At 37.3% G+C, this 25,145-nt stretch overlaps 1 protein-coding gene across 1 annotated transcript; it reads left to right on the forward strand.

The window, feature by feature from the left end:
- Positions 1–601: 601 nt before the first annotated feature.
- Positions 602–23,948, forward strand: LOC110379146 (uncharacterized). Its single transcript, XM_064041670.1, has 17 exons — positions 602–1,148; positions 3,061–3,399; positions 3,710–3,823; positions 4,271–4,329; positions 5,753–5,791; positions 6,819–7,019; positions 7,553–7,650; positions 8,017–8,170; positions 9,429–9,692; positions 10,134–10,291; positions 11,753–11,897; positions 12,307–12,453; positions 12,986–13,186; positions 13,495–13,733; positions 18,030–18,177; positions 18,625–18,741; positions 21,508–23,948. The coding sequence occupies exons 1-17, from the start codon at positions 983–985 to the stop codon at positions 22,552–22,554; spliced, it is 3,636 nt and encodes a 1,211-aa protein (XP_063897740.1). The 5' UTR covers positions 602–982; the 3' UTR covers positions 22,555–23,948.
- The last annotated feature ends 1,197 nt before the right edge of the window (positions 23,949–25,145 follow it).

The following is a 25,145-nucleotide window of genomic DNA, read 5'->3' on the forward strand; positions in this document are numbered from 1 at the left end:
TAGACTGCATTCGTGCAGTTGTAATGTGGAAAATGAAAATTATTTTATGTATAAAAACTACATATTTTCTTTATTAAATCTTATTTACAAAGTTATTATTACATTGATTGAAATCACAGTAATGTATTTTATTTCAAGCATTGAAAGCTGTCTCAATTAGTAGAAAGGTTCGTAGATAAGTAGAAAATTGGTGCACAGTATGTTCGCAGAAGTAGAAGTGGGAATAATATTCTAAATGGATAGGGGTTTAAAAATAAATGAAAAACGGTCGAGTTTGGGAACCATGAACCATCCTCTCTCTTATCTATCGTTTACTAGTAATTTTCCCGCGGTTAAACTCTGATCTCGTGGGAACTACTCTAGTATCCGTACACGGATTAAATATAGCCTATGTTACAGAGGATAGAGTAACTTCCCAACAGTGAAATAATTTTTCGAAACGGTTCCGTAGTTTCAGAGCTTATTCGATGCATATAGAACTGACAAAAAACCTTTAAATAAAAATGTATGCAATGTTTACAACCATACTACCATAGATAAAATATATTGTCTATAATGAAATGAAAACTACAGACTAAAGAGTGAATGAAATGAACCATAGAGATTAGACGATCACTGTGGCGTCGTCGGCGAACGGATATTGTTTATGCTCGACATTTTCTAAATCTTTTGGAATTAGATAGCAGATGTAATTTTTATCATAATATCGCTTATTTTGTTCATATTTAATGTAAACTTGCGTGAATTTGAAACACCTACTAAAACTGTACAAAGGAAAGTTGATAAGTTGACGTTTGGACGTAATGTGTATGCCAATAAGGCTAAAGTTTTTTTCGCGACCATTATAGCGGGAAATCTACGTTGTGACGCGCACAAACCGTGATTATTCGTCGCGAGAACTGGCGAAGTGTCGTAACAGCCTGGTTATGTGGCCATATATATTTTGACAGTGGACTCGTGATAAAAATTGTTTTATTTGACAATGTCGGAGGAAATGGCGGTGTCTGATAACACAACTGGGGACGAAGCTAAAGTAACCAACGATGAGGCAACCACAGCCGCAGTCCCGGAGCCCGAGGCAGTGGCGGAGGAGGCGGTGACCGAGCCCACGGCTCCCGTCGCTGAAGAGCCACCAGCTTTGGCGGAAGGTACAACAAAAACTTTCACATAACCTAAGTGCCAACATCACGACATACTTTTTCGTCAATTGGATAGTATATTTTTGCTTTTATTAATTCAAAACTGCAGTTGCAACCTTTCTATTGCAAATTGAGGTCAAATATCGACATTTCCTAAACTTATTTTGGTAAATCTGGTACCTAGTTACTAGTTCATAGTTTAGAAGTTAGTTATCAGTATGTAGTATCAACAGAGCATAATTTAGTGGTAATTATGCAGTAATTACTAAACGCAGTCACTAATGTATTTTGAACTAATTTGAACGCTGCAGCGAACACTTTACACTGTTATTTTATCAAAATACATGATGAGTTGTGTCGATGAATCCAATATGATGTCATCATGTTCAAGCTGTGCCTTACTAAGGAGCATATGACCTTATAAACATGTATGGATAATATTTATGCCTATATTTAACTGTTTGAACACATTTAGCATGAAAGCGGGATTCTTTTTGAACTTCAATATGTAATTAGCATGTAATCGGAATTGAAATATGTTTGTTGATCAACTTTTAAATAAAATCAAGACGTTTGTCCTTTTTACTTAGATTCTATTTAGGTAGCTTTACTTCTGTACTTCTTTCTATACTTCTGTAGGTACTAATTTAATAAAGAGGAAACATTTGTTTCCTTACCTGACCCTTAAGGCTCGGCAACTACAGGGCATTGAATAACTCCTTCACTGTTTATAAGCTACACTATTTAAAAACATATGCTATACTTTATTCTGCTACAGGCTGTAATTCTGATGCACCATGGGAAAACTGTTATTAATATATTTGTAAAATTTTAATTCTAGTTTATAAAGACATAATTTCCTTATGATATTTATGCACAAATTGAAAACATACAAACAAGTAATTAGTTGCTCTGGTTCCTAACATCCCTTGGCAGTCATTATAGGTAGTCAGAAGCCAGTAAGTCTTACAACCAGTCTTACCAATGGGCAGTGGATTGCCCGGGTAACTGGGGTGAGGAGGTCAGATAGGCAGCTCTCCTTGTAAATGACTGTAACACAGCTGCATCCAGTTAGGAATCTGACTCCAACATATTTGGGCAAGAACTACACATATGATGGAAACGTTAAGTATAAGAATCAGCTCTTTACAGATATCAATGCAATTTTTATCAACCTGAATATCATTTAGTTTGAAAGATAAAGTTTATACATATTTTTATATAATAATATTATGTATTTTCTTGTCTGTCACACATCTCTATCAGTAACCACTTATTTTTTCACACTTTTCAGCCATTTTGTCTATACTCCATGCAACTATTGAGACTTCTTTATCCATACTTTTAAATAAACAGGGCCTTACTACAAAAACTTTAAACCCTGTTTTACACTTTTCTAATAAAATTTTGACTGCAAAATGAACCATATGTCAACGTCATAATTTGTCATTTTTTTAGACAAGGCATAAACTGACGTTTAAAAGTTTTTGTGGTAAGACGGACAATGTTTTGTCATTGTCGCAACCAGATATTATTACATACATACTAAGTTTCAATGAAATCTGATTAGTATTTTTTCTTCAATGTTTATAATTTTAGTGTTATTTTGTGTATTCCATGTGGAATAAGCCAATTCATATACAATAGGGCTATATAATGTTGGAGTTGTTGGCTGGTTATCCCACTACAAACATCATTTGCCTAGCCTTTTCCTAGCTATGTTGTGGTCAACTTCTATTCTGAACAGATGCAGAACCCAGTTACCTGGGCAACCACTTGGACAAGACTCATTGTAACTTACTGTAATCTGACTATGTGTAACAAATGCCAAAAATGTTCAAATGACAGCCCCATTTCTCACTATCCACACACATAACATAATAACCGGCTCATATTTATGTATACCAACTTATTTTCACAGAGGAGCCTGTACCAGATCCGGCCCCAGACCCGGATCCAGAAGAAATAAAACCAAAGATAGAAGAAGCTGATGAATCAACAGATGTTAAGAAAGAACCGGACTGTGAAGACAGTGATGTACCAATTGACCCCCCGGAGTACGACGTGGATATAAAGAATGAGGACGAGGTGTTTGTTAAAGATGAGATTGAGACGTTTGAACATAATATTGAGGAACATTTAAGTAGAGGTATTAAGAGGAGAGCCTCGTCTACGTTCAGTGATGATGGAGACGAAGAGTTTAAAGGTTTCGATGATGTCAAAGTGGAAATTAAGACAGAAGGCTACTTGAGTGTCTTGGGTGAGTTTTTTTGCTTTCAATATATTTATTTTTTATATTACTCGCCAAACTTAGTAGCTTGGGATTGTCAGTTGCTGTGTCTCAACCATTTTTAAGTAACCTAAGTAAGTAACATGCCTAAAATCTATGTTCTATACAGTATTAGAGCCAAACTTGTTCAAAGTTATCATTAAGTCTCTATAAAATAATTTATTTATATTTTATTTCTTTAGCCTATGCTGTCCTACTGTTGGGCAAAGGCAGTTATTTCTATACACAATTAAGTTATATTTTCCATAATATTAATAATTATGATGACTTGTATATTCAGAGCGATTGGAGGAAGAGGTGACAGCTGCCAGCAAAGACTTGGTGCCACTGAAAACAGTTCTGGCCACGCTCCACCCACCCGGAAGAGCATCTAAGCGATTACGCAAAGACACAGGTAATATACATACTCACGGTAGGTACTTAAAGGATTTCGTGCAAAAAACTGGGCCAGAAACAAAAAAAATATGTATTGCTATACAAAATATTATTTGTCATGCATTCAAAAATAGTTCTGCACCTGAATAAAAGCCTTTTTACATCACAATATGTACAATATGTATATTTCATCTTTATCAACTCAAACAAAGCAATATTTTCATTAGACCAACTAGAGCTCATAGAAAATACACTTATTAGAAAAGATGACAGTTTGTTGACTATGTTGTCTCTCAACCATGTTGGGATCAGCTTCCGGTCTAACTGAATGCAGCTGAGTACCAGTGTTTAACAAGGAACGACTGCCTATCCGCCTTCCTCAACCCAGTTACCCTTCCAACACAGTACCTCTAAAATACCCATAATGAGTCTATACTAGATTGTAACTCTACTATTTTTATTCTAGATGGATCCAGGCCCTCGTCAGCTCTATCTTCAAGGTCAGATGGAGACGGTGCCACTGATGTGAGTGAACTCATTTCTAACTGTTATACGCTTACTAACACATCCTCGGTAGAATATGGCCCTTTGTATATCAGCTGCCATAGTAATCAAGTATTTCAATTTTAATAATAATGATAGTCTGATTAATTTATGTTCACTAACCGTCATCGCGTCAGTTGCACAAATGTCCATTAAAGTTAAAGATTCATGAAATCTATTGCTAACACTTTCTTTGTCAATAAGATAAAAAGTGACAACAATAGATTTAATGAAGCTTTAACTTTAATGGACGTATGTGCAACTGACGGTATGACAGTACATAATTTGCTGGATAGAAATACAACTATTGGTAGCTGACACTGCACAAAATTAACACTTTATAATGATTGAATACATGACAAATAACTTGACCTGCTGACTGTATGATACATAACATACATAGGAACCATAAAAATCCCATTTAAATCGATATATAAAACAAATTTTGACCAATACTAAGCTTTCAAGAGTACTCCTATAGGTTTTACTCTTACTAAGCACATGCCATATTTCAAACAAATTGGTACAGTAATGTGTGAAAAACAACCAATTATTTATTTTACCCATAATGACGGGTATCGGGTTGCCCGGGTAACTGGGTTGAGGTCAAATTGTCATTCACTTCTTGTAAAGCACTGGTACTCAGCTGAATCCGGTTAGACTGGAAGCTGACCCCAACATAGCATATGGCTCAGGATATTAAATCCATAGTACGGTTCGAACGGATCTGTATTAAGTAAGAAAATTAAGGGCCTATTCTTTACAGAGGACTTTTTATATTTTTTTATCATAAGTGCCTAAAACTGTGCTCGATTTTACGAATTGAGACGGTCCAATTCAATTTGAGTTTAGATCCATTGCTGTGCATGATATTTTAATACCATCAAACAGAAGCAGTTTTGCTTATTAGGAATTTCCAGCACGTTCTCATACCAGTTATAACGAATTAAGAAAAAAAGCCTTTCTTAAATTACTTACTTGACAGTATCAAAACATAAGTTTACCCATATTAAGCCAACTTGGTTACGTTAAACTGTAGGTCCCGCTCGGCTGTCATTGAACATCCTTGGCAGTCGTTACCGGTAGTCAAAAGCCAGTAAGTCTAACACCAGTCTAACCAAGGGGTATTGGGTTGCCCGGGTAACTGGGTTGCCCGGGTAACTGGGTTGAGGGGGTCAGATAGGGCAGTCGCTCCTTGTAAAGCACTGGTACTCAGCTACATCCGGTTAGACTGGAAGACGACCCCAACATAGTTGGGAAAAAGGCTCGGAGGATGGATTAAGCCTGCTTGGATATATTAAATTCTTGACTCAAATACTATGTTTCTTTCAAGTAGAATCGAGCATAGTTTCAGGCCTCCACTAGATTGTTACTAACACTTTGACACGTATTTTTTTTTATCTAGCCAGCATTCAAAATCGAAGTTGAAATCAAACGCAAAAAGGTTAGGACTTTGTCCTATTTTTTGTATCTTTTTGATGCATGCTTTTATTTAGAATGGTGGAAGATACCATAACGTACATAATAAATGTGCTAAAAATACATATATTTTTTAAATTATTAATGGGCTTTTGATTTAAAAGCAATAAATAAGGCTGCTGGTAAATAGTACATATTTATAAATGTTTTTTTTTTTTAATATTGTAGGGTTTTAGGGAAAGTAGAAAAGTCTAAAAGAAAATAAAAAATGTGTATGAAAAGTGTGCATGAATTTATTATTCAAAGGTGATAGCTGCATGTTTCCAAATAGATCAAAAGTAAATTTAAAAAGAATTTGGGTCTGAATGTGGCAAGTTTTATTTTCAGCTTTTTATTATTGTATATTCAGAATACTAACAGAAGTATACATTGAATGTAGTTATTTAGTAAAACATATAACAAGAAAAAGAAGGAAACTTTGGCATGCAATCTGTGTTATTTAATTTAAAATTGATGTTAGAGGCCTTTTTCAATGTTCCTAAATATTTTTTTGCTAGACTTCACCACAGCATAATGATATTTGATAGGGTTATGGTCAACTTTACAACTTTTAATGTAACCATAGGTACAGTAACAAACTAAATAAACTAGATAACAAATTGCACTTTATTGAAATAGGCCTTCATATACGTACACTTTGTGTTGACGTAAAGTAGCTTTGCTTGTCTGAAGATTATCTAATTCTAACTTCACAACACACAAAATGCACAAACAAAACACTTACGACGATAAACTTCGGAAAGTCAAAGTTATTTTTTGCCCAATATACTATGATGATGATTCTGTTGTTTTGCTTACTAGAAAGAGATGGGAATTTTACATTACCCGCCTTGATTCCAGTTTGAAGTATCCCACCATACCCAACACAAATAATGTTGGGTATAATAGAGGATTGCCGGAGTATACCTTATTTGTATCTAAATTCTATCTCTAGCAAGTAAGATATAATATTGAAAGTCACCTATATAACCTTATATAATCTTCAAATGCAGGCCAGTGCGGCATCATCACCAGCCCAGCGCGGAGGACGCAGGGCCACCACGGAAATGTCGTCACCTCTCCTCAGGGTGCCTCTGGAGAGAGGCTGGAAGAGAGAACTGGTGTTCAGAGCGGCCCTGGACGCTCACTCCAGAAGAAATGCTGATATTTATTACTATACACCCGCGGGGAAGAAGTTGAGGTCTACTAGAGAGGTATGTTGTATGTTAATAGACTAACTAGCTATGTCTCGTAATTACATCTACCTGATTAGGATTTTTTACTCCCTTTGCTCAGATATCGTAAACTAATATAACGTATCGTCGTATATTAATATAACTAGCTTCTGCCAGCGGTTTCACCGGCATCCCGTGGGAACTACTTCCCGTACCGGGATAAAAAGTAGCCTATAGCCTTCCTCGATAAATGGGCTATCTAACACTGAAATAAATTTTCAAATCGGACCAGTAGTTCCTGAGATTAGCGCGTTCAAACAAACAAACAAACTCTTCAGCTTTATAATATTAGTAATATAATAAAGAGGAAACATTGACAACACTCATTCATTGTTGGAAAGCTTCACTCTTCCCAAGCAAAATAGGCCATTATGTTATCCCGGTATTGGCAGACCGCAGAAGTTCCAACAGGACGCGGGTAAAACCGCGGGAAAACGGCCAGTGTATCTATATTAATACCTGCTTGCACAGATGGATACAAATGAGTTTTATATAATTATATTTTGTTTTAGGTAGCAGAACATCTGGCCGGTACCGGGCTGACAGTGGAGAACTTCTCCTTCTTCAAAGAGCCACTTGGAGTTGATGACCCTGAGAAGGAAATTATAAGGTTAGTTCCCTATTTATACGAATTATTAAATGCATGGGTAATAATATTTCAAAGAATGAGATTTCAGAGCTGCCAAACAACACTAAACTGTATTGTTGAACTTCCAAATAATAAACATTGGATGCTAAAGATAGATAAAACCAACACAAAAAACTTCTCTCTAGTTCTCAGTGATGATTTTCAAAAAAGATCTCTTGAAATTTATTTTTAATGGAAAAAAAAATAGCTGGAGCCAAACAGTTATTCCATGAATCAAAATACTCAGTTGCATCTGATTAGACTGGAAGCCAACCCCGAGGTATAAAAATAAGCTTTTTAACTAGGCACATGATTGACTAGTCTGACAAAACATTCCATTTAACACAGAGACGCGAAAATGATCCGTCGCGTGGAGTCTCCGGTGGCGGCGCCGGCGCCGCTGGAGGGCAAGCGGACGCCCAAGCCCAAGCCGCCCAAGGGCGCCAGCCCCGAGCCTGCGTCACCAGCCCAGCAAGCCAAGTCGCCGCCTGCTAAACTCAAGGTTAGATTCTCATAACTTCTTCTTTTTAAAACTCCTATAATTTTTTGGTCAGAAACATTTTTTGCGTTATATAGAAAATTTTACACAATATTTTAAAATACAAGCCGTGGTTTCACCCGCGCCCCGTGGGAACTACTGCCGGCATAAAATATATAATATAGCCTATGTTACTCGGGACAAAAACGAAAAGTAAAGAAAATACAGTCATGTCCGAGAAAAGAGGCTATAAATAAATAAAAAAATGAAGTACTCAGGAAGAGTGTTCAGTGTAATTTTAAGGGTTTTAAAAGGATCTCACTGACTTCTTTTTCACCTATTGATCCATTTCTATTCCCTGTTTTCTATTTCTTAAATATATCCTAATCTAAAATAGTCCTATAAATTGTTGATGACAAGTAAGGACGTTTCGTTATACGACATAAAAATTATATGACGATGAGAAGATATGACGCTCCGTTCCTCATAGTACCGTACCAAAATCTAAGCGTGCTGGCGTTGAGAAACAAAAAAAGAAATCCCTCATTCAAATAGTCGCTAAAAGTCATAACTCAAATTGAATATTCTTCAACATAAATAAACTGTGCACAGTCAATAAAATAATGTTCACTATACGTAATCATGCGCAATTTAATTGATCATCTACGGAGCGCCTAAAAGCAACATACGGAACGAAGCCAATACGACACTAGTCTATTGTCAACTGTCAAGTCTTGACTCACAAATTCAATATGGCGTCCGATACAAAAGTACTGTCATGAGCACTGGCTGTTACACTAAGTTATTTATTATTGACAACAAAACCGGTGAATGGACAAGTTACACTTTTATATAAAAGTAAATAACGTACATATAGTTCGGAATCGACGTTATATAAGGAAACCGGTTTCAGGGGCCGGTAATCGAAAAGTAAACATTGTTGTTATACGCCTCTCGAACTTATTGTGATTTTTAACTGATTAAGTGAACATTGGACACTGTGCCTATTTAAAACATAACTTGTATGGTGTTTTGGAAGTGATAAACTGTACGGTGCGGACATCAAAAGCGTAACAAGAAGCTTGAGAAATAACAAAACATTGATTTAAGGTTATAAAATTGTGGTACAAAACAATATACAAAACGTCAAAGTTTGACAGTGACAGTTAAGTTACCATTGTCAATCACGACGAGTGTTGCCAACGGAAAAATAATAAAACCACACTGTTTCCACTATTACGTTTTGTTTTACGCAGCTAATATAAAATACTAAATAATGGAGGACCAATTTCAAATTTTATTTGAAAAATTGCAAATTGAAATGCAAAAACAGACAGCTGAATTGAAAATATCTTTATCCAATGCAATAATGGATAAAATAGACGATAAAATTAAACCTGTTTTGGAAGACAACGAAGAATTAAAAATAAGAATAGAAGAACTAGAGAAAGAGATAGATTTCTTAAAAAGAGAAAATAATCAAAACAATATGATTATTTTTGGATTAAAAGAGCAAGCAGAAAATACTTCAAGACTGATACAAGAGGTGAGAAAGGCACTTAGGACTACCGCCAGCGGTTTTACCAGCGTCCTAATAAAAGTAGCATACTTCGTTTAAACTCCAAGATTCGAGCGAGAACTTGGTGTTTGGTACCGTTTAAATTGTATATGAAAATTGTGCACTTTATTTCATTCTATGGCGTCTATTTCCTTTCTAGCGCGAACTTTATACTAACAGACATCATCATTATTAGTCTGAATCCAACCCCAACATATTAGGGAAAGGCTTTTTTTTTTGCGACGTTAAAAATCATCAAATGACCCCTCCCGCTGTGGGTTAGCAGCGGTGAGGGAGTGTCAGACTCTTACTGACTAAAAACCGTCGTGTTCCGTCGTAGGCCTTTTATGTATTGGGGCCGCGGTAACTCTTTCGAACAATCCCGCATGACATGATGACAGAGTTACTAAATCCCTCATCCATTTGCAGGTGAAATCAATGGGTTCCCGTCTCAGCACCAACGCTGCCCCAGCCCCGGCAGTATCAACACCGCCCCCCAAACAACAGAAGAAGCCGCAACAACAGCAACAGGCAACAACTCCGAGCAATACTGACAACAACAACAGCGCTGCTTGGAAGAAACCCAGGTACGTACACTTTGTTATTGTACTAACTTTTTATGGCCTTACTACAAAAACTTTAACCCCTGTTTTACACTTGTCTAATAAAATTTTGGCTGCAAAATGAACCATATGCCAACGTCATAATTTGACATTTTTTTAAACAAGGCATAAACTGACGTTTAAAAGTTTTTGTGGTAAGACAGTGAAAGTCTTAATCTGCTCGCCTACATCCGACTTTTTGTAGGACAAAAAATCGGTCGCCGATTTATCGGACGGGAGTGCAGTGTTATGGTGGTTTGAACGAAGCCATGTTGTTAAAGTTGGTAGTTGATTACAAAATTTAGCATATTTATATATGTACGTATTTTATAATAACCAAAATTACAATACACTTATTCTGCTGGAATTTAATTTGGTTGATCAAATCACGTTGGATAAATTCCAACGTTGGTAGGATATAAAACATTATGAAAGTATCTCAGATATTTAGAAAAAAAAACGTAGAAATCTTACAAATTTGACATAACTTGCCTACTGTGTGATTCAGTATCGCATCGCATAATTTTTGTTAGGTTATAAATCAATTTTTGTTAGGAAAATAAGAACTTTCAGGGGAATCATCATATCGCGAAAGACTTATTGTTACTTGAACTAAAAACTTGGGAATATAAAACTAATTTTTCAACATGGCTTCGTTGAAATCTTTACAAAGACAAAAAAATATATATTTCATGCTAGATAATAAGCGCGTTCCTTTCCACGCAATATTTGCACGGTTAAAAAGTTTGATACATTCCTTTACAATATTCTGAACAAAAAAAACAATAAATATATAGACTAGGTTGTTGTTATTTATTTGTTATATATTATTACACCTTATGTTTGTAGAAAAACTCTGATTATTGATCTAGATTCTAGAAGATCAATCTTCAAGGTTTTGTTGATAATATGTACCAATGTGATATAATCCATGCTGGAAGCGTGTCTAAATTAATAATAAAATATAATAAATTGGAATTGACCACACCTGTTAATTATACAATAAAAAGCTTTGAATTACGATTTGATTTAATAAGTCCAAAATCACAATTGGCTTACCCTTATGATAAATTTTGATGTCAATGATGAATGCTAAAAATTATATTAAGTATGGGGGAATCAAATTCAATCTAGTTTGAAGCCAGAAACTTTGGTCCTGTGTACGCCAAAGAACTTTTCCATCTGAAGTACAAACAAATAACGAACTCCAAAATTATAATGATGTAGGCCGTAGGGGTGGACTTACTTTAGAGGGGTAAAACTTTTTGACATGATTTGTGTGAGTCAATACGAAAAAGCTAGGTAGATAAAGAATATATGAACTTAAAAAAGGGCGAACTAGATACAAATATATTTAAAAGGTGTGGTATGTAAGTTTCGAACTATAAGAAGCGAAAGCATGACGATTATATGACGGGGCGTGTTGCACCACACGCGCCCACACAGCGCCCCCCTCCCGCCCCCCGGCGCCCCGGCCGCCCCACCCGGCGCCCCACCCGCCGCCCCACCCGCGCCCCGCGTGCCGCCGCCGCCGCCGCTGCTGGGCCGCCCCGCGTCGGCGCCGGCGCCCGTCCACGAGCCTGATACGCACGTGAGTATGGAATTATATATGTATACTTAAGTACTATGAATTTTTGTTTTCATATTGTGGGTCCCCTTCAAAATATATCAACTTTTAAGTTAATTTTACATAAAAAATAGTTGCGATTTCATTCTTTTTCTGGTGACTTATGATTTTGTCATTTTTGATGATGATGAGGTTTTGCCGTCATTTCAATCAAGCTATATTTAGGGCGCTTTCAACTTATGCGTGTGGTACGGCAACAGTCCTGTTGTCGAGTGTTCGACGTACCGGCGCCGCACGGTTGCCGCACCGTGTATGAAAAAAGAGGAACGTCCGCACGCCGTTTGTCTAACGCACCGCTTCGGCACCCAAACGCATAAGTTGAAAGCGCCCTTAAAGTCTTTTCACTAGTACTATTTTCTACCGTATTGCGCAGAGTTCGCCGAGCCGAGCCCTGCAGCCGTGCTCGATGTCATGCGGACGCGGTGCCGTGCCGTCGCTATCGTGTGCCGCGTGTCTGTGTCTGTACCACCCCGCCTGCGCCGGCCTGCGGGCCGCGCCGCCGGACCCTTTCTTCTGTAAGGTGAGATATACTGGCCCAAGGATTTGGAAGGGATTTCCAAGGGATTGGAAAACAAAATACAGCATCCAAAGCGCCTACTTTTCACCACTTCGCGGTCCTGCTGGTACACAAAAGTCTCTATAAGGACGCGCACACTACACCCCAACCAGCTGGAAGGGTAAATAAATTTGATAATCTCTCACCAAAAAAGAAAATGTGAGATATTGTTGTCACATCCTTAAAAGGTCCACTACTGGACGGTTGCCTCCCAGCGCGCCGGACAGACTTGCTCGTAAGACAATACTTGCATAGTAATGTAATGGTTTTGAAACTTTTACAAAGTAAAAACCGACTTCAACATATCTCTAAAACCCTCTACTAAGTCTACAATTGCTGATAACAAAATCAAAATCGGTTACAGCAAACGTGAGTTAATCGCGCACAAAACATACATACATACAGGTCAAACTATGAACCTCATTTTTTAAATTCTATAGAAACCCCTGTACAAAAAAGTCAAAATAATCACCAAAAATCATTGTTCCATCAACAGAATTGCCGCAAATCATCATCACCGCCGCTAGAACCGCCGCCTCTAACACACAAGTCAGGAGTCACGACAGCCAGTCTGCCGGTACCTGTGCCCGTGCCTGTGCCTGTGATGGCTCCTGTGCCGAGACGCGTACCTGTGCCTGTCCCAGTACCTGTACCTGGGAAGGTGCCGCGCGATAAACGGGTGCTGCTTAGGATGAAGGTATGTTTCAATGTTCAGATATCTTATTTTTTTAGACTGTGATGCAATTTTTTAGTGTAACATGATTTTTTATTATTTTCATTTTTCTTTTGGTAAAAGCTTAAAATCAAATAGTGAAATCATATAAGGGCTGTTGCATGTACTAAGAGACTTGTTAACACTTTTTAAAAATTTTATTTCAAAACGATTAAATCAAATGTTGTTCTTTCAAGTAGGCCTTTGCAGTTTCTTATGAAATGTCACAGTAGTTCCAAAACGGTAGTTTCATAGAAAAAGTCACGTCCAACAAATGATCTATGTATTAACAGGTAGCAGGCGGCACCCCAGACGGCGAGCGCGTATGGGCCGTCGCCGGCGGCCCAGCTGGGGCCCCGCCAGCTGCACCCGGGCCCCCGGCTCCAGCCCCAGCCCCGGCGCCCGTACCACCAGCCCCAAGCCGCGCCCGGGCCCCACGCCCAGCCCTACCACAAGGCTTAGCCGTCCTCAACGGCCGTCGCTTTGTCGTCGTACCGAGAAATATGGTACATGCTACACATGCTGCTAAATGATCACCCTGTATCATGAAAAGTGAACTTCTATTGGTTGTACTGCTAAATTCATAAACGAAAAATCTTCCTCAAGAAAATAAGAATAATTTCTTCTCAAAGTGAACTAGAAGATCGAGTTTTGGCTTTAGTGCCAAATTCATAAACAAAACAATGATTTCAAGACTACAGAAAAAATCTTCCTCAAGAATAATAAAAATAATTTCGTCTTAAAGAAGAAATAGTGAACCTCTTTTGGCTTACTTTTCAAACTAATAAAGGAAACAATGATGTGGATTCAAGACAAATAACTATATAGTACAGAAGGTTGCACCCGAAAACATACAAATTGGAACAGCATGTTTTAATTTTTAAACTAGAAAGTCACATAGGTTCACAAAGATTTGTGTTTTAATACTATTTGAAAGTTAATATGCCTAATTTTAGCAATGGCATTTACAAAGCACCATTACTGGTTTGTTAATTTTATTATCTCAAAGCAGAAGACTAGATAAAATGAGGGATTTTACATATTATGCCTACTTGAAATTGGGCTCATCCCTTTTCAGCACGCTGTGTTATGGAGTTTTGTACTAAAGTTCTAGTTTAAACATAGATTTCCTTTTACATACAAAATATTACGTTTAACTCACAATTTATGCCTATAAGATAAAAACTAAAAGTAGTGAAAACTAGTTCTTATTATATTTAAAACAAAATCCAAATTGGTTTACAAATTATGCATTTTTTTACATTTAATTTTCAAGTCAAAATCTTATTTAAAGTTATGTATGTTTTATATAATATCATATCCATTTTCACAACAATTATTATTAAAATTGAGAACAAAAAAATAACTGAACTTCTATAAAAAATAAGCAATAAACCAGTTATTATTTTTTTATTACAAATGCATGCATTTATGGCAGGCGTTACATATATTTTACGCTTAAAAAGTGCCTATGTAATACTGAACTGCACTTAGATTAATTTAAACTAAGACTAGTATCTACGTATATCACAACTATACTCCATTCAAAATAACATTAGAAATTTAAGTAAACCTTTTTTACTGTTTGTTCAACCGATTTTGACTTCTATTGCGTTAGTAGTATGAATAATGGCGGCTGCAGTAAATACTTGGTATTGTAACCACTATTTTGCTTTCAATTCCGTTCTTTTGTCTACGCAATAGAAGTCAAAATCGGTTGAACAAACAGTAAAAAAGGTTTACTTAAATTTCTAATGTTATTTTGAATGGAGTATAGGTATAAATAATTACTTTTAGAATAATTAAGTACTGGTATAGTTCCCACCAAACTCAATGGCGGTTCGTATCTACCTTCAGAGTACAGCAAACTGCACATCAGTGGCAACTTTTATGCACCTAAACTTTATAGTAATAAGTACGATTTCCTATAAAACTATTACCACTGACCTGAAGTTGACTGTACCTCTGACATCCTCTGATAATTAAAAATGATTTCTGCCCCGCGATTCGCTCAATGTTCAGGGACGACAAAAAGTTTGGTGAGAACTATAAATCCGATTACCAATCGATTAGGGCCGATTTTCTAATCGCCAGATAACTTTTATCTAATTCTTCACGTTCGACAACTTTTGTATGAAAAACCGCCATATTTATTCTTCACATAGAAGTTAATGATTGAAAAAATCGGCTCTAAACCAATTACCCCCGCCTCAGAGACATTTAATGATAACTGAATTCACTCCTTAGTGACAGATTGCCATAGAAATTCTGCATTAAGGAACGGCTTAAGTAACCATTAAATGTCTCTGAGTGTGTCTATTAGTCTTCATTTCTAATTTGAGAGATAAGAAAGCATGAAGTATAGAAGACAGTACGTCAACCTGCCTTAATCTGAGATTTTTTTTCAATAGATTTTCAATCTTATCACAATAGTAGAAAGTTAATGTTCGATTAGTAAAATTTTACAGATTCGGGTAAGTTGACCTGGGGCCCGATTCTCCTAATTTTACTTAAGCGACCTTCGATTGACGTTCGACTCGATTCGACTGAGATCCAATCCCGACTCGATTACTATTGAAGCGTATGTGGCATTCCGCTATTTTTTCTTTGAAATAAACGTTTTTATCCTTTTCTGTCATTCAATAATGAATCATTTTGTCTGCAAATGATTTACGATTGCAAAATGATTGTACAGCAAACTACCGTATAGACCAAAATCATCAAAATAGCAGACCAATCGCACACCAATCAAATGTCAATCGAATACGATTGGTCTTTTATTAGTACCAGAATGCCCGATATGGTTAAAACTGCTATTACGATCATATTGCGATTAGATTTCTATTCGATTTTGACATTATTAACTTAGGAGAATCGGGGCCCTGCTGTCTATATTATCCTTTAGCCTATTTCTAATTTCGTGAATTGTCATGATAATAAGCCTAGAAATAAACATGAAATAGCTTTACAATATAAAATAATTTACATTTATACTTCCATCAAAACAGTAAAGAGACTCAGTGAAAATAGGTGCTATTTTTGTATCTAGCAGTATTACATTTCTGAAATTTTCAGTTTTCAAACATGGATAGATTTTTTGTTAATAATTCTCGAGCAGGCCTCAAGATATTATAGCTTCCACCCCGGAAACTGCTTCCCGCAGCCGGACAAAAAGTATCTTATGTTCTTACTCAGGCTCTAGGTTACAGGTGTATAAAATTTCATTTAATTTGGTTATTTAGTTTTGGCGTTAAAGCGCGACAGACAGACTGAGTTAGTTACTTTCGCATTAAGCATTCAGTAGAAGTCTAAGGTCAAAAGTTTTGTATTCAGCTGAATGATATGATAATATTTAAATCATCAGTTTTTGTTACCAGTACCTTAAAATTTACAATGTTATAATAAGTTATAATGTGTTTATCTCTTTCAAACTGTGATCTAATGGCGAGACTTCACCGAAATGGTTCTCACACATTTGTTCGCATGTACAATATTTTCTGTCATCTTCAGTGAAACTTTCATAGCTATATTTCGCGCCAATTTACATCTGTGAAGTTAGCCATTTTACTCCTTGAGCATTTGTTCGTATACATCTTGTAGAAAAGCTTTGCTTGTCCGTTGTTGGCTACTATTGACTTCACAATAGACAAAAACTATAAAAAACACTACTGCGTATGCTTGACTCATCAAAAGGCCAACTTCGGGGATGCAAAGTTAATTGACGTGAACTTGTATAATTATTTAGTTTCACCTACTATTTCCACAGTAAAAACAATCTTAGTTATTATTTTTATACAAGAATGCATTTGAAAATAAATAGTTATATGAAAAATAAAAATTAATGCTAAGGTTGTTTTTAAGGATATTGTAATTAATGAAAAACTTATGTACTGAAACTTATCTAATATGGTTTTTTTTCTCTACCAACTTTTAATAATGTTTTAATATTTATTTCTATTTGTTTCATATCCAGGTTTAACTATACTTTAATATAGTGAAAAACTTAATTTATTTATCTTTAAATATGTTAAGGAATGTATCAAACTTAATAACGAAGTGCAAAATAAATTAGTCGGAATGCGTGTAACGGTTTGATTTGAACGGTATACCGGATTTTGTTCAAACAAAAAGGTATGTAATTGTCCATATTAGATTTATGCAGATCTTCATGAAAAAAAATTCAAGTAACACAAACTTTTCTGTTGTTTGAGGCTCGATTGCGTACTCGGTAAATATATTTCAACGTTCAAGTAATGTAATTTTTAACACATTAACGTTATAACTACGTTTACTTAATATGTTGCCGTCAAATAACTTTGCTTCTCCTCCGAAGTTAGTCATTTCATGCTTTGCGCATCCATATGCATTGACTGTCAAAAACTTACTAGTCGCTAACTTCAAGACAAGTAAAGATATTCGTCGAGAATTGTAAATGAGACAATTTTTTTAAATATTACTCTACGTTTAAAATTAATTGTGGAATTTGTCCTAAATTCAGACATATTGTATAAACGTTACATATGTTTATCGAGTACAAAACCACGATCCGAGTCAACAAACAATATTCTTATGCCCAAATTTACCGACAACATAAACGTCATGTTCTCTTAAAACAACGTGTTTTCTTTCAATTACGTCCATGTCTATTACAGAAGTATACATACCGTCATTTAAATTAATTAAAATGCAAAATTACGTTATATTCTCAAAGACAACAGCTGTTTTAAGAAAAATAAAAACTGACATTTATGTATGTGAACATGGGCTTCAAAATAATATTATTTTTCCATGTATTTTTATTAATAATATAACATTTATTTGTACGCAGCGAGGCGCGTCGTACCCGCGTGACGAACGGCGCGGCGGTGAGCGCGGCGTCGCCGCGGCGCCGCGCGCGGCAGCGCCCCGACGACACCGACCACTTCACCGCCTTCTATAACAAGGCGCAGGAGAATAACTATAATGTTGTTGTGCAGGTACGGGAAATATGTATCAAGTACTATTGTATATTATGAAACTCATAGCTCCGCATTTTGCTCTTCAAAAGGTCTTGATAAGTCTGTAGGCGTGAGATTTATACTTCATAATAAAGGCCTATGTGGAATTTGTATAAAAGATTGAAATTGAAAAGAAACCATTGTAAACGGCCACTAGAACTTTTGTTGCAATAAGTTGCAACATTAGTTTGAGAGCTAATTGAACCCACCCATAAAAGTCATGCGGCTTTACTCAGACGTGGCATTTTATTCCGACATTTATTATAAATCGAGAATAGTTTTTGAGTTTGAAATAGCTAAACCGATTAACATACATTACATTTCATGTTGTTATTGTAGAGAGCAATAGAATATGTAGAATGTAGGTGTTTTTATTAAGGTATTTTTATAGTAATTGCAATGCAAGTGTGTATATTATTGTTTCAGATCTTCCAATACCTAGGCATGCGTGAGCTAGCGCAATGTGCCCGCGTGTGTCGGCTGTGGAGGACGCTGGCCGCCACGCCCGCGCTCTGGAGGCACGTGCGGATGAAGAACTCGCATGTCAGTATCTTTTCCTTCTTGAAATTAGCTAATATTAGAAGTAACCTTTTAAACATTATTATAAAGTGTGGCTGTAAAACGGACCTTATTTCAACGTCATAATCTATAATTTTTTTAGACAAGTGTTCGACAGTCGTTTAAAAGTTTTTGTGGTACGACGGTGTATATTTTATTTAGGATAGTATTTAAACGCAAATCAAAAAATATCCTTTTTCTATGCAATAAGATTCCGAATTCCCATCAAAATTACTGATTGCACAGCAAAATATTCAACTCAAAATATCACTAAACACACTACAATTTATTTTCGCAGCGTACAGCGATTTTTCCTAAAGCAAAAGCTTTTTCATCAATGCACAGCTAATAATCTTAATGCACATTATACATGTTAACTCTTTTTCTTTTAAATATAGCTTCTATTTTTATATTATTTACAGCAGTTTTTCTGAATAAAACAGCTTTTTATTAGTCACAGTCATCTTATTATTTATTAATTACGGCATAATGAGATCAGCAAAAAAATATAAAATTAAATACAAAATTGTAATTTATTGAATTATTTATAAACGTTCACGCTTCCTTTTTTGCCCAATAGGCAACATTTTTAGCTTCTGCAGGTGGCGCCACGTACTTGAGTCGGATCGCAAGTCCGATGATATGCTTGCACATACATACTATAGTTCTTAAAAAAAAATGGGGCTGGTGCATTGTCAGTCATTGTCAGTATTTCCTTTTAGCATACATTTTATATAAGTAGTCATTAAAAGGCTACTACTATAATATCATATTTCAGAATGTTTATAGTCAGAATCATCTTTTGGCATAGTTTTGGAATTTTTATTTTCCTGTAAGAAGCATGCAAACAAGCCTGAAGCATGCAAGCAGGCATGCAGCATGTAAGCAGGCATGCAACATGGAAGTAAGCATGCAACATGCAGCAAGCATGGCTTCTGTCACGGCTCCGGCGCTGCGGGGCTCCGGCGGTCCCATGCGAGCTTATCGTCGCAGATGATTTTCACGCTCACCACCGCAGCTTCGGCTTACTGGCCGGCAGAGCCGGCCAGCCTCAACCGCGTCGGCGAGCGTTAAAACTACCTGCTCCTCAGCTCGCAGGCCGCCTCGCCCCTCCGCGCCTACGCGGTTTTGAATTGCACTCTAGGGGTAGGCAAACAAGACTACGTGGAGTCGGTTTTGCAGCGATTCGTTTTCGTTACTAGCTTCAATTTTTAATACAATGTTTTTTAATTGAACTCTATCTTACTCGCTCGCGCCACTCTGCACTCCAGTGACGAAAAAGCGCGCGAAGCCGCGAACCTTTTCAGTTAATTTGTTCTGGTGAGACAAATATGATGAATAGGTTTTGTTGTACTTACTGGTTAACACGTTCATCGCGGAAGCCCATTTATGCATCTAGTTAATATGACGCAACGAGATCTATAAGTTCTCGTCGTGATCCATCAGGAATAACGCAACGAGATCCAGCAGATCTCGTACGACTCAAACCCCAATAGTTTTATGAAATTTGAATAATTTTATATTTTTTTTTGTATGTGTAGGTAGGAGATGATCAGACCTTTCAGTAGGTTTTCACCGCCTCAAGTTATGTCGAAAACAATAATGGAAAATTTACAAAATAGAAAAACGAGAACTTTTGGATCTCGTTCTGCACTAGTTAGCAAGAAAATGCGAGTACTTTTAGATCTCGTTTTGCAGATATTGCATAGTATCGATAAAAAAATAGTGATGAGAAACAATAAGACCAACAACATTATCGATAAAATTAATCATTTATGATAATACTATAGTGTAAGGCATTAGAAACTTATGCGAAATATTTATAGAAACTTATACGTGCTGCACGATGTACAATTTTGGACGCGTGGTGATGTTAACACATTAATAAGCTCTTCATAAGAATGTCCAGTACTTGGGCTAACACAAATATTTTCACTGCGCACTCCAGGAACACGTTTGAACACTTTTCGTAACAGAGTTGAAGATTTTGGAGATTGATTATTTTCATTTTTTACGTTAGGTTCTTCGGAAGAACTAAAAGAAAGTTCTAAAATTTTTCGACAGCGTTTGCGATTCGTCATCCTGATTATAGCGTAATTGATATGCACACATCGAAAGTTGACACGACACTAATTATTTTCTTGTGAGGATTCGCACGAGATCGCTACAAGATCCTTTAGTTCTCGTTCCGCGCTAGATACAAAATTTTACTATTTGGTCGCAACGAGACCTATTAGATCTCGTACGTTTTTATTCATAAAAATACTACATCCAATGTACCTAATGTGAACAAAAATATTTGTCTCACTCTATCAGTAAAGAAACATACAGAAATATCATTTGCCGAAATGAGATGGACATAGGATTTCACTTGCGCGATACTAAAACGTCACAAACGAGAACTAAAAGGTCTCGTCCCGCGTTGAACGTGTTAATATGCGACTGGGATAGTTATTTTGCTATGAAATATGGAAAATTTGCTGTGCAGTCAGTATTAATGCTATGTATGTAGTATTTTTGTACAAGACTAAATTTAACTGTATTGCATTATAATAAAAAAAGCAATGTCATATTGATGTATCATTTCGAATTATCTGCAGTTTGAGTTTTGTTAAACATTTAGTTTATTTGTAGTGAAGTAAGTTATTTGATGTAAAAAAGAATATAAATGATGAGTATTTATTGATAGGCGATTATTTATTTGATATGCAATTTATAATATCCCTTTTATTTATATCGATGTATTTTCAGGTGAGCGACTGGGCCGGGCTGTGCGCAGCGCTGAAGCGTCACGGCACGAAGCGACTCGACCTGCGCAAGATGTTGCTGCCGCAGAACGACACGGTGTTCTGGGAGCAGTTCGCGCAGCACATCTCTGTAGTGGACACCCTCGAGCGCATCGAGATGTGCCGCTGTCCCGCCCGCGCCGTCGAGGCCGTCTGCCGCGGCCTGCCCGGGCTCCGCAGCCTCGCCGCCCTCGCCATCCGCGACGCTGTCCTCGACCCGGCCCCCCTCGCAGCCCTGCCCCTGCTGCACGAGCTGCGCCTCAAGTCCATGGCGGGGCTGTCGCTGTCGCAGGACCTGCGGCACCTGGCGGCGCTGACGCAGCTGACGCACCTGTCGCTCACCAGCATCAAGGAGCTGGGCTGGTGCGCCTGCGACGTCATCGGCTCGCTGCCCGCGCTCGAGTCGCTGGAGCTGGGCGAGTGCACGTTCCGCGCGGGCTTCGCGTCCGTGCTGGCCCGCCTCGCGCGGCTGCGGCGCCTGCGCCTGGAGCGGGGCTCGGCGGCGGCGGCCGACGTGCTGCGGGCGCTGGCGCGGCTGCCGCTGCTGACGCGCCTGGAGCTCGTCAACATCGACGTGAAGCCCGGCTTCGACGACGCGCTGGCCGAGTGCCGCAACGTGCAGCGCCTGCTCATCATCCCCACCTACGTGTCGCAGTCCGCCACCACCAACCGGCAGGTGCTGTCGGGCGTGCTGCGCCTGCGCGAGTCGCTGACGCACCTCATGTGGGGCGTCACCATCGAGCTGCTGCGCGTGACGGAGCTGTTCATCGACCAGTGCGAGCAGGCGGGCGAGCCCAAGCGCCGCGACGTGGGCGAGTGCATCCCCGTGCTGAAGCCCGTGCCCGGCTGCCGCCTGCCCGACGCGGCGGTGGCGGGCCCGCCGCAGGTGGAGATCCTGCCGCTGCCCACGCTGCAGCGCCTGCTGTCGCAGCAGCTGCCCACCACCAAGCTCAAGCTGCTGCGCATCCCCTTCCACGCCACCTGGCGCCAGTCCCTCGCTGACTTCCAATAGTGAGCTCTTCACTTCACCATACTGTTCTAAACTAAATCTCTATAGTTCATACGTTTTTCCACGACAATTCTATGATATTTTAACTTGGAACGACATCAATGCCGCGGTGGGCACGCTGTGAATAATGCTTGTTCCTTATGAACACGCTGATATATCACTCCTTGTATGGAGTATACGCCTATGTATGTTTGTTAACTAAACGAGACCATTTTATTAAAATATTGGCGAAAAATTACATCTGTACTCCAAGTCCCAAATAATATAGCCTAGTACATCGATACTATATGTAGTATGTATATTTACCTGTTTTAAGGTTATATGCGAGCAATAAAACTTAGCTAAATAGTTGCAGTATACAAACATAAATTAAAATATTTTGCTGAACATTTTAGCAACCAGTAGCCCTTTTAACATGCCTTAAATAAAACAATTTATATCACACAAAATCATATTAATTATAGTGGAGAAATTATATAACTATATTAATAATATGTACATATATTATGTAGGATGAGCGCTGATCACAATACATATTCAATTTCATACTTATATTAGTATATTATATTTTATTATATATCTAGTTTACAAGAGTTATAGCTGGTTGCGCGTTGACAGTTTGTCAAGTGCGAGTAGATAAAACAATGACGATTATAGTACTTTAGAGTACTCGGTAGTTTACCGTAACTGACCTAAAAGTTAACTGACAAGTTAAAAATAACTAGACATGGACATATAGTGCTGTTATAGAAAGTTTACCCATCTAATATAGCTGTACAACTTTTGATGCAACAGTTCGTTTAAAATTGATTCTTTTTAACCATCATTTACTCATGAACATTGTGAGAAAAAATGCGAAAGGATTTTAAATTTGAGGGTGTATATAATTGCAATATACTTGATTAATTTTATCTAATTATGCAAACGGCCCTCAAAACCTGCATGGCACCGAAAAACTGGGATTTTAACACCCATGGGTATCTCAAACAATGAATTTCACATAGCCATGGGAAATTTGCATGTCTAAACACAAAATACGTGTAAAGTAAAGGCGTATTCATCGCATACATTGGTACATACATAGATATATTTTTGTAACAAACCAAATCTTCCACGGACACCAATATTACAATAATTGTAAATGAAGTACCAGAATATATTATGATTGAAGTTATTAGTTTTAATACGAACATAGAAATATTATATAAAAATGTTTTTAATGTAAGACTTGTAAATATTTTCTAAGATAAATTAATGATCAGTGCCTATAAATTGATTTGTATGATCATACCAACATCGGCGTGATTAGTTGAGCGTGTATCTTTATTTAAGACTAGATTGCTTGCATTTTTAACGCTTTTTAGTCCAAATAAAACAACATGGACGCAGTTTCGAAATTATTTACCAAATTGGCAACTCACAATTTCAAATTCATCGCTGATTTGCGAGGAAAGAAGACTGAATCAGTAATAAGTTTAAAATTAAGAGTTTTAAGAAATTAAATTTAAAAAAATCTCAATAAAATTCAGTCTCAATGCGTTAGATATGCAAGCAATTTGCGTGAGTTGGTTAGTAAGCGAAGTTATGCGTCAAGAGGCCAAAACAACGTGAAACTTCGCTTGTTAGCTGATTCAATCTGTTTATTTCTGAACCCGACATGCGATTTGTAGGGTTGCCAAGTTAAAGATACGTGTAACATCCAATTTTGATGTATACTCGTATAAAAACTAGTGCATCCCCATTTCGCAGTGATTCAGACATAGACAGAAGTTTTCTTTATACATATAATTAGTAGTAAAATTATGTGGCAATGTTTGAATATTATTATTTTTTTAGACTTGTATATGCGAAGTACAAGCTTGTGAATGTAGGGGGCGCCTCAGCTCGGACTAACTGTAGTTGTATGAAGATTTCAATTAAATACTCCAGTTTCGTTAAATTCGGTTGTTGACCAAAATTTTAATTTGTACGGTACGAATTCACCAACAACAAATGCCCGTTTTTCTTAAAGCGGCTGTTTACTTTGATATTTGAACATAAAAAATCATAGTTAACAGTTGTTTTATAGAAACTGACGTTTATTTTTTAGGTAAATTTGAGTTTTATGCCCGGTTTACACTTTGTTAAGTTAACACTGCAGGTGATTAGTGCAGGTGTTTAGTAATCAAGGTGTGAACGGAAGCGTAAAGTGATTAGTGTTAAGTGATACGTGCGATTAGTACTTATTGATTAGTGCGAGTGAATAGAATCAAGGTCTATTTTTGTTGTTAAGTGACTACCCCCTCTCAACTTTTCTACTACCCTCTCTCGCAATTTGCCTGTACTAATCAGTGTGTAAATACGTGTGTGTTAAGTGCGCAGTGTCAAGTTCTAGCGAAAATGAAGTGGACGGAACAACATACTTTAAAATTCGTACAAGAATACATAGTTTGAATGCCTATACAATGTAAAGTGCGCAGAATTTAAAAACAAACAGTTGAGAGATGCGGCCCTATTGAAACTAAGTGAAGCGATGGGAATTCCCAATTTCAAAATTGAGTTCATTTTCTATATCAGATACCACAACAGATACAATCTCCTTAATTATTTGTCTC

The sequence above is a fragment of the Helicoverpa armigera genome, chromosome 25 (assembly GCF_030705265.1).
Source record: "Helicoverpa armigera isolate CAAS_96S chromosome 25, ASM3070526v1, whole genome shotgun sequence".
In the NCBI taxonomy this organism is placed as follows: domain Eukaryota; kingdom Metazoa; phylum Arthropoda; class Insecta; order Lepidoptera; family Noctuidae; genus Helicoverpa; species Helicoverpa armigera.

Coding starts and splice junctions, on each gene's coding strand:
- LOC110379146 (XM_064041670.1), top strand. CDS start 983: ATGTCGGAGGAAATGGCGGTGTCTGATAACACAACTGGGGACGAAGCT. Junction 1,149..3,060: donor GCCACCAGCTTTGGCGGAAG/GTACAACAAAAA, acceptor TTATTTTCACAG/AGGAGCCTGTACCAGATCCG. Junction 9,693..10,133: donor CTTCAAGACTGATACAAGAG/GTGAGAAAGGCA, acceptor ATCCATTTGCAG/GTGAAATCAATGGGTTCCCG.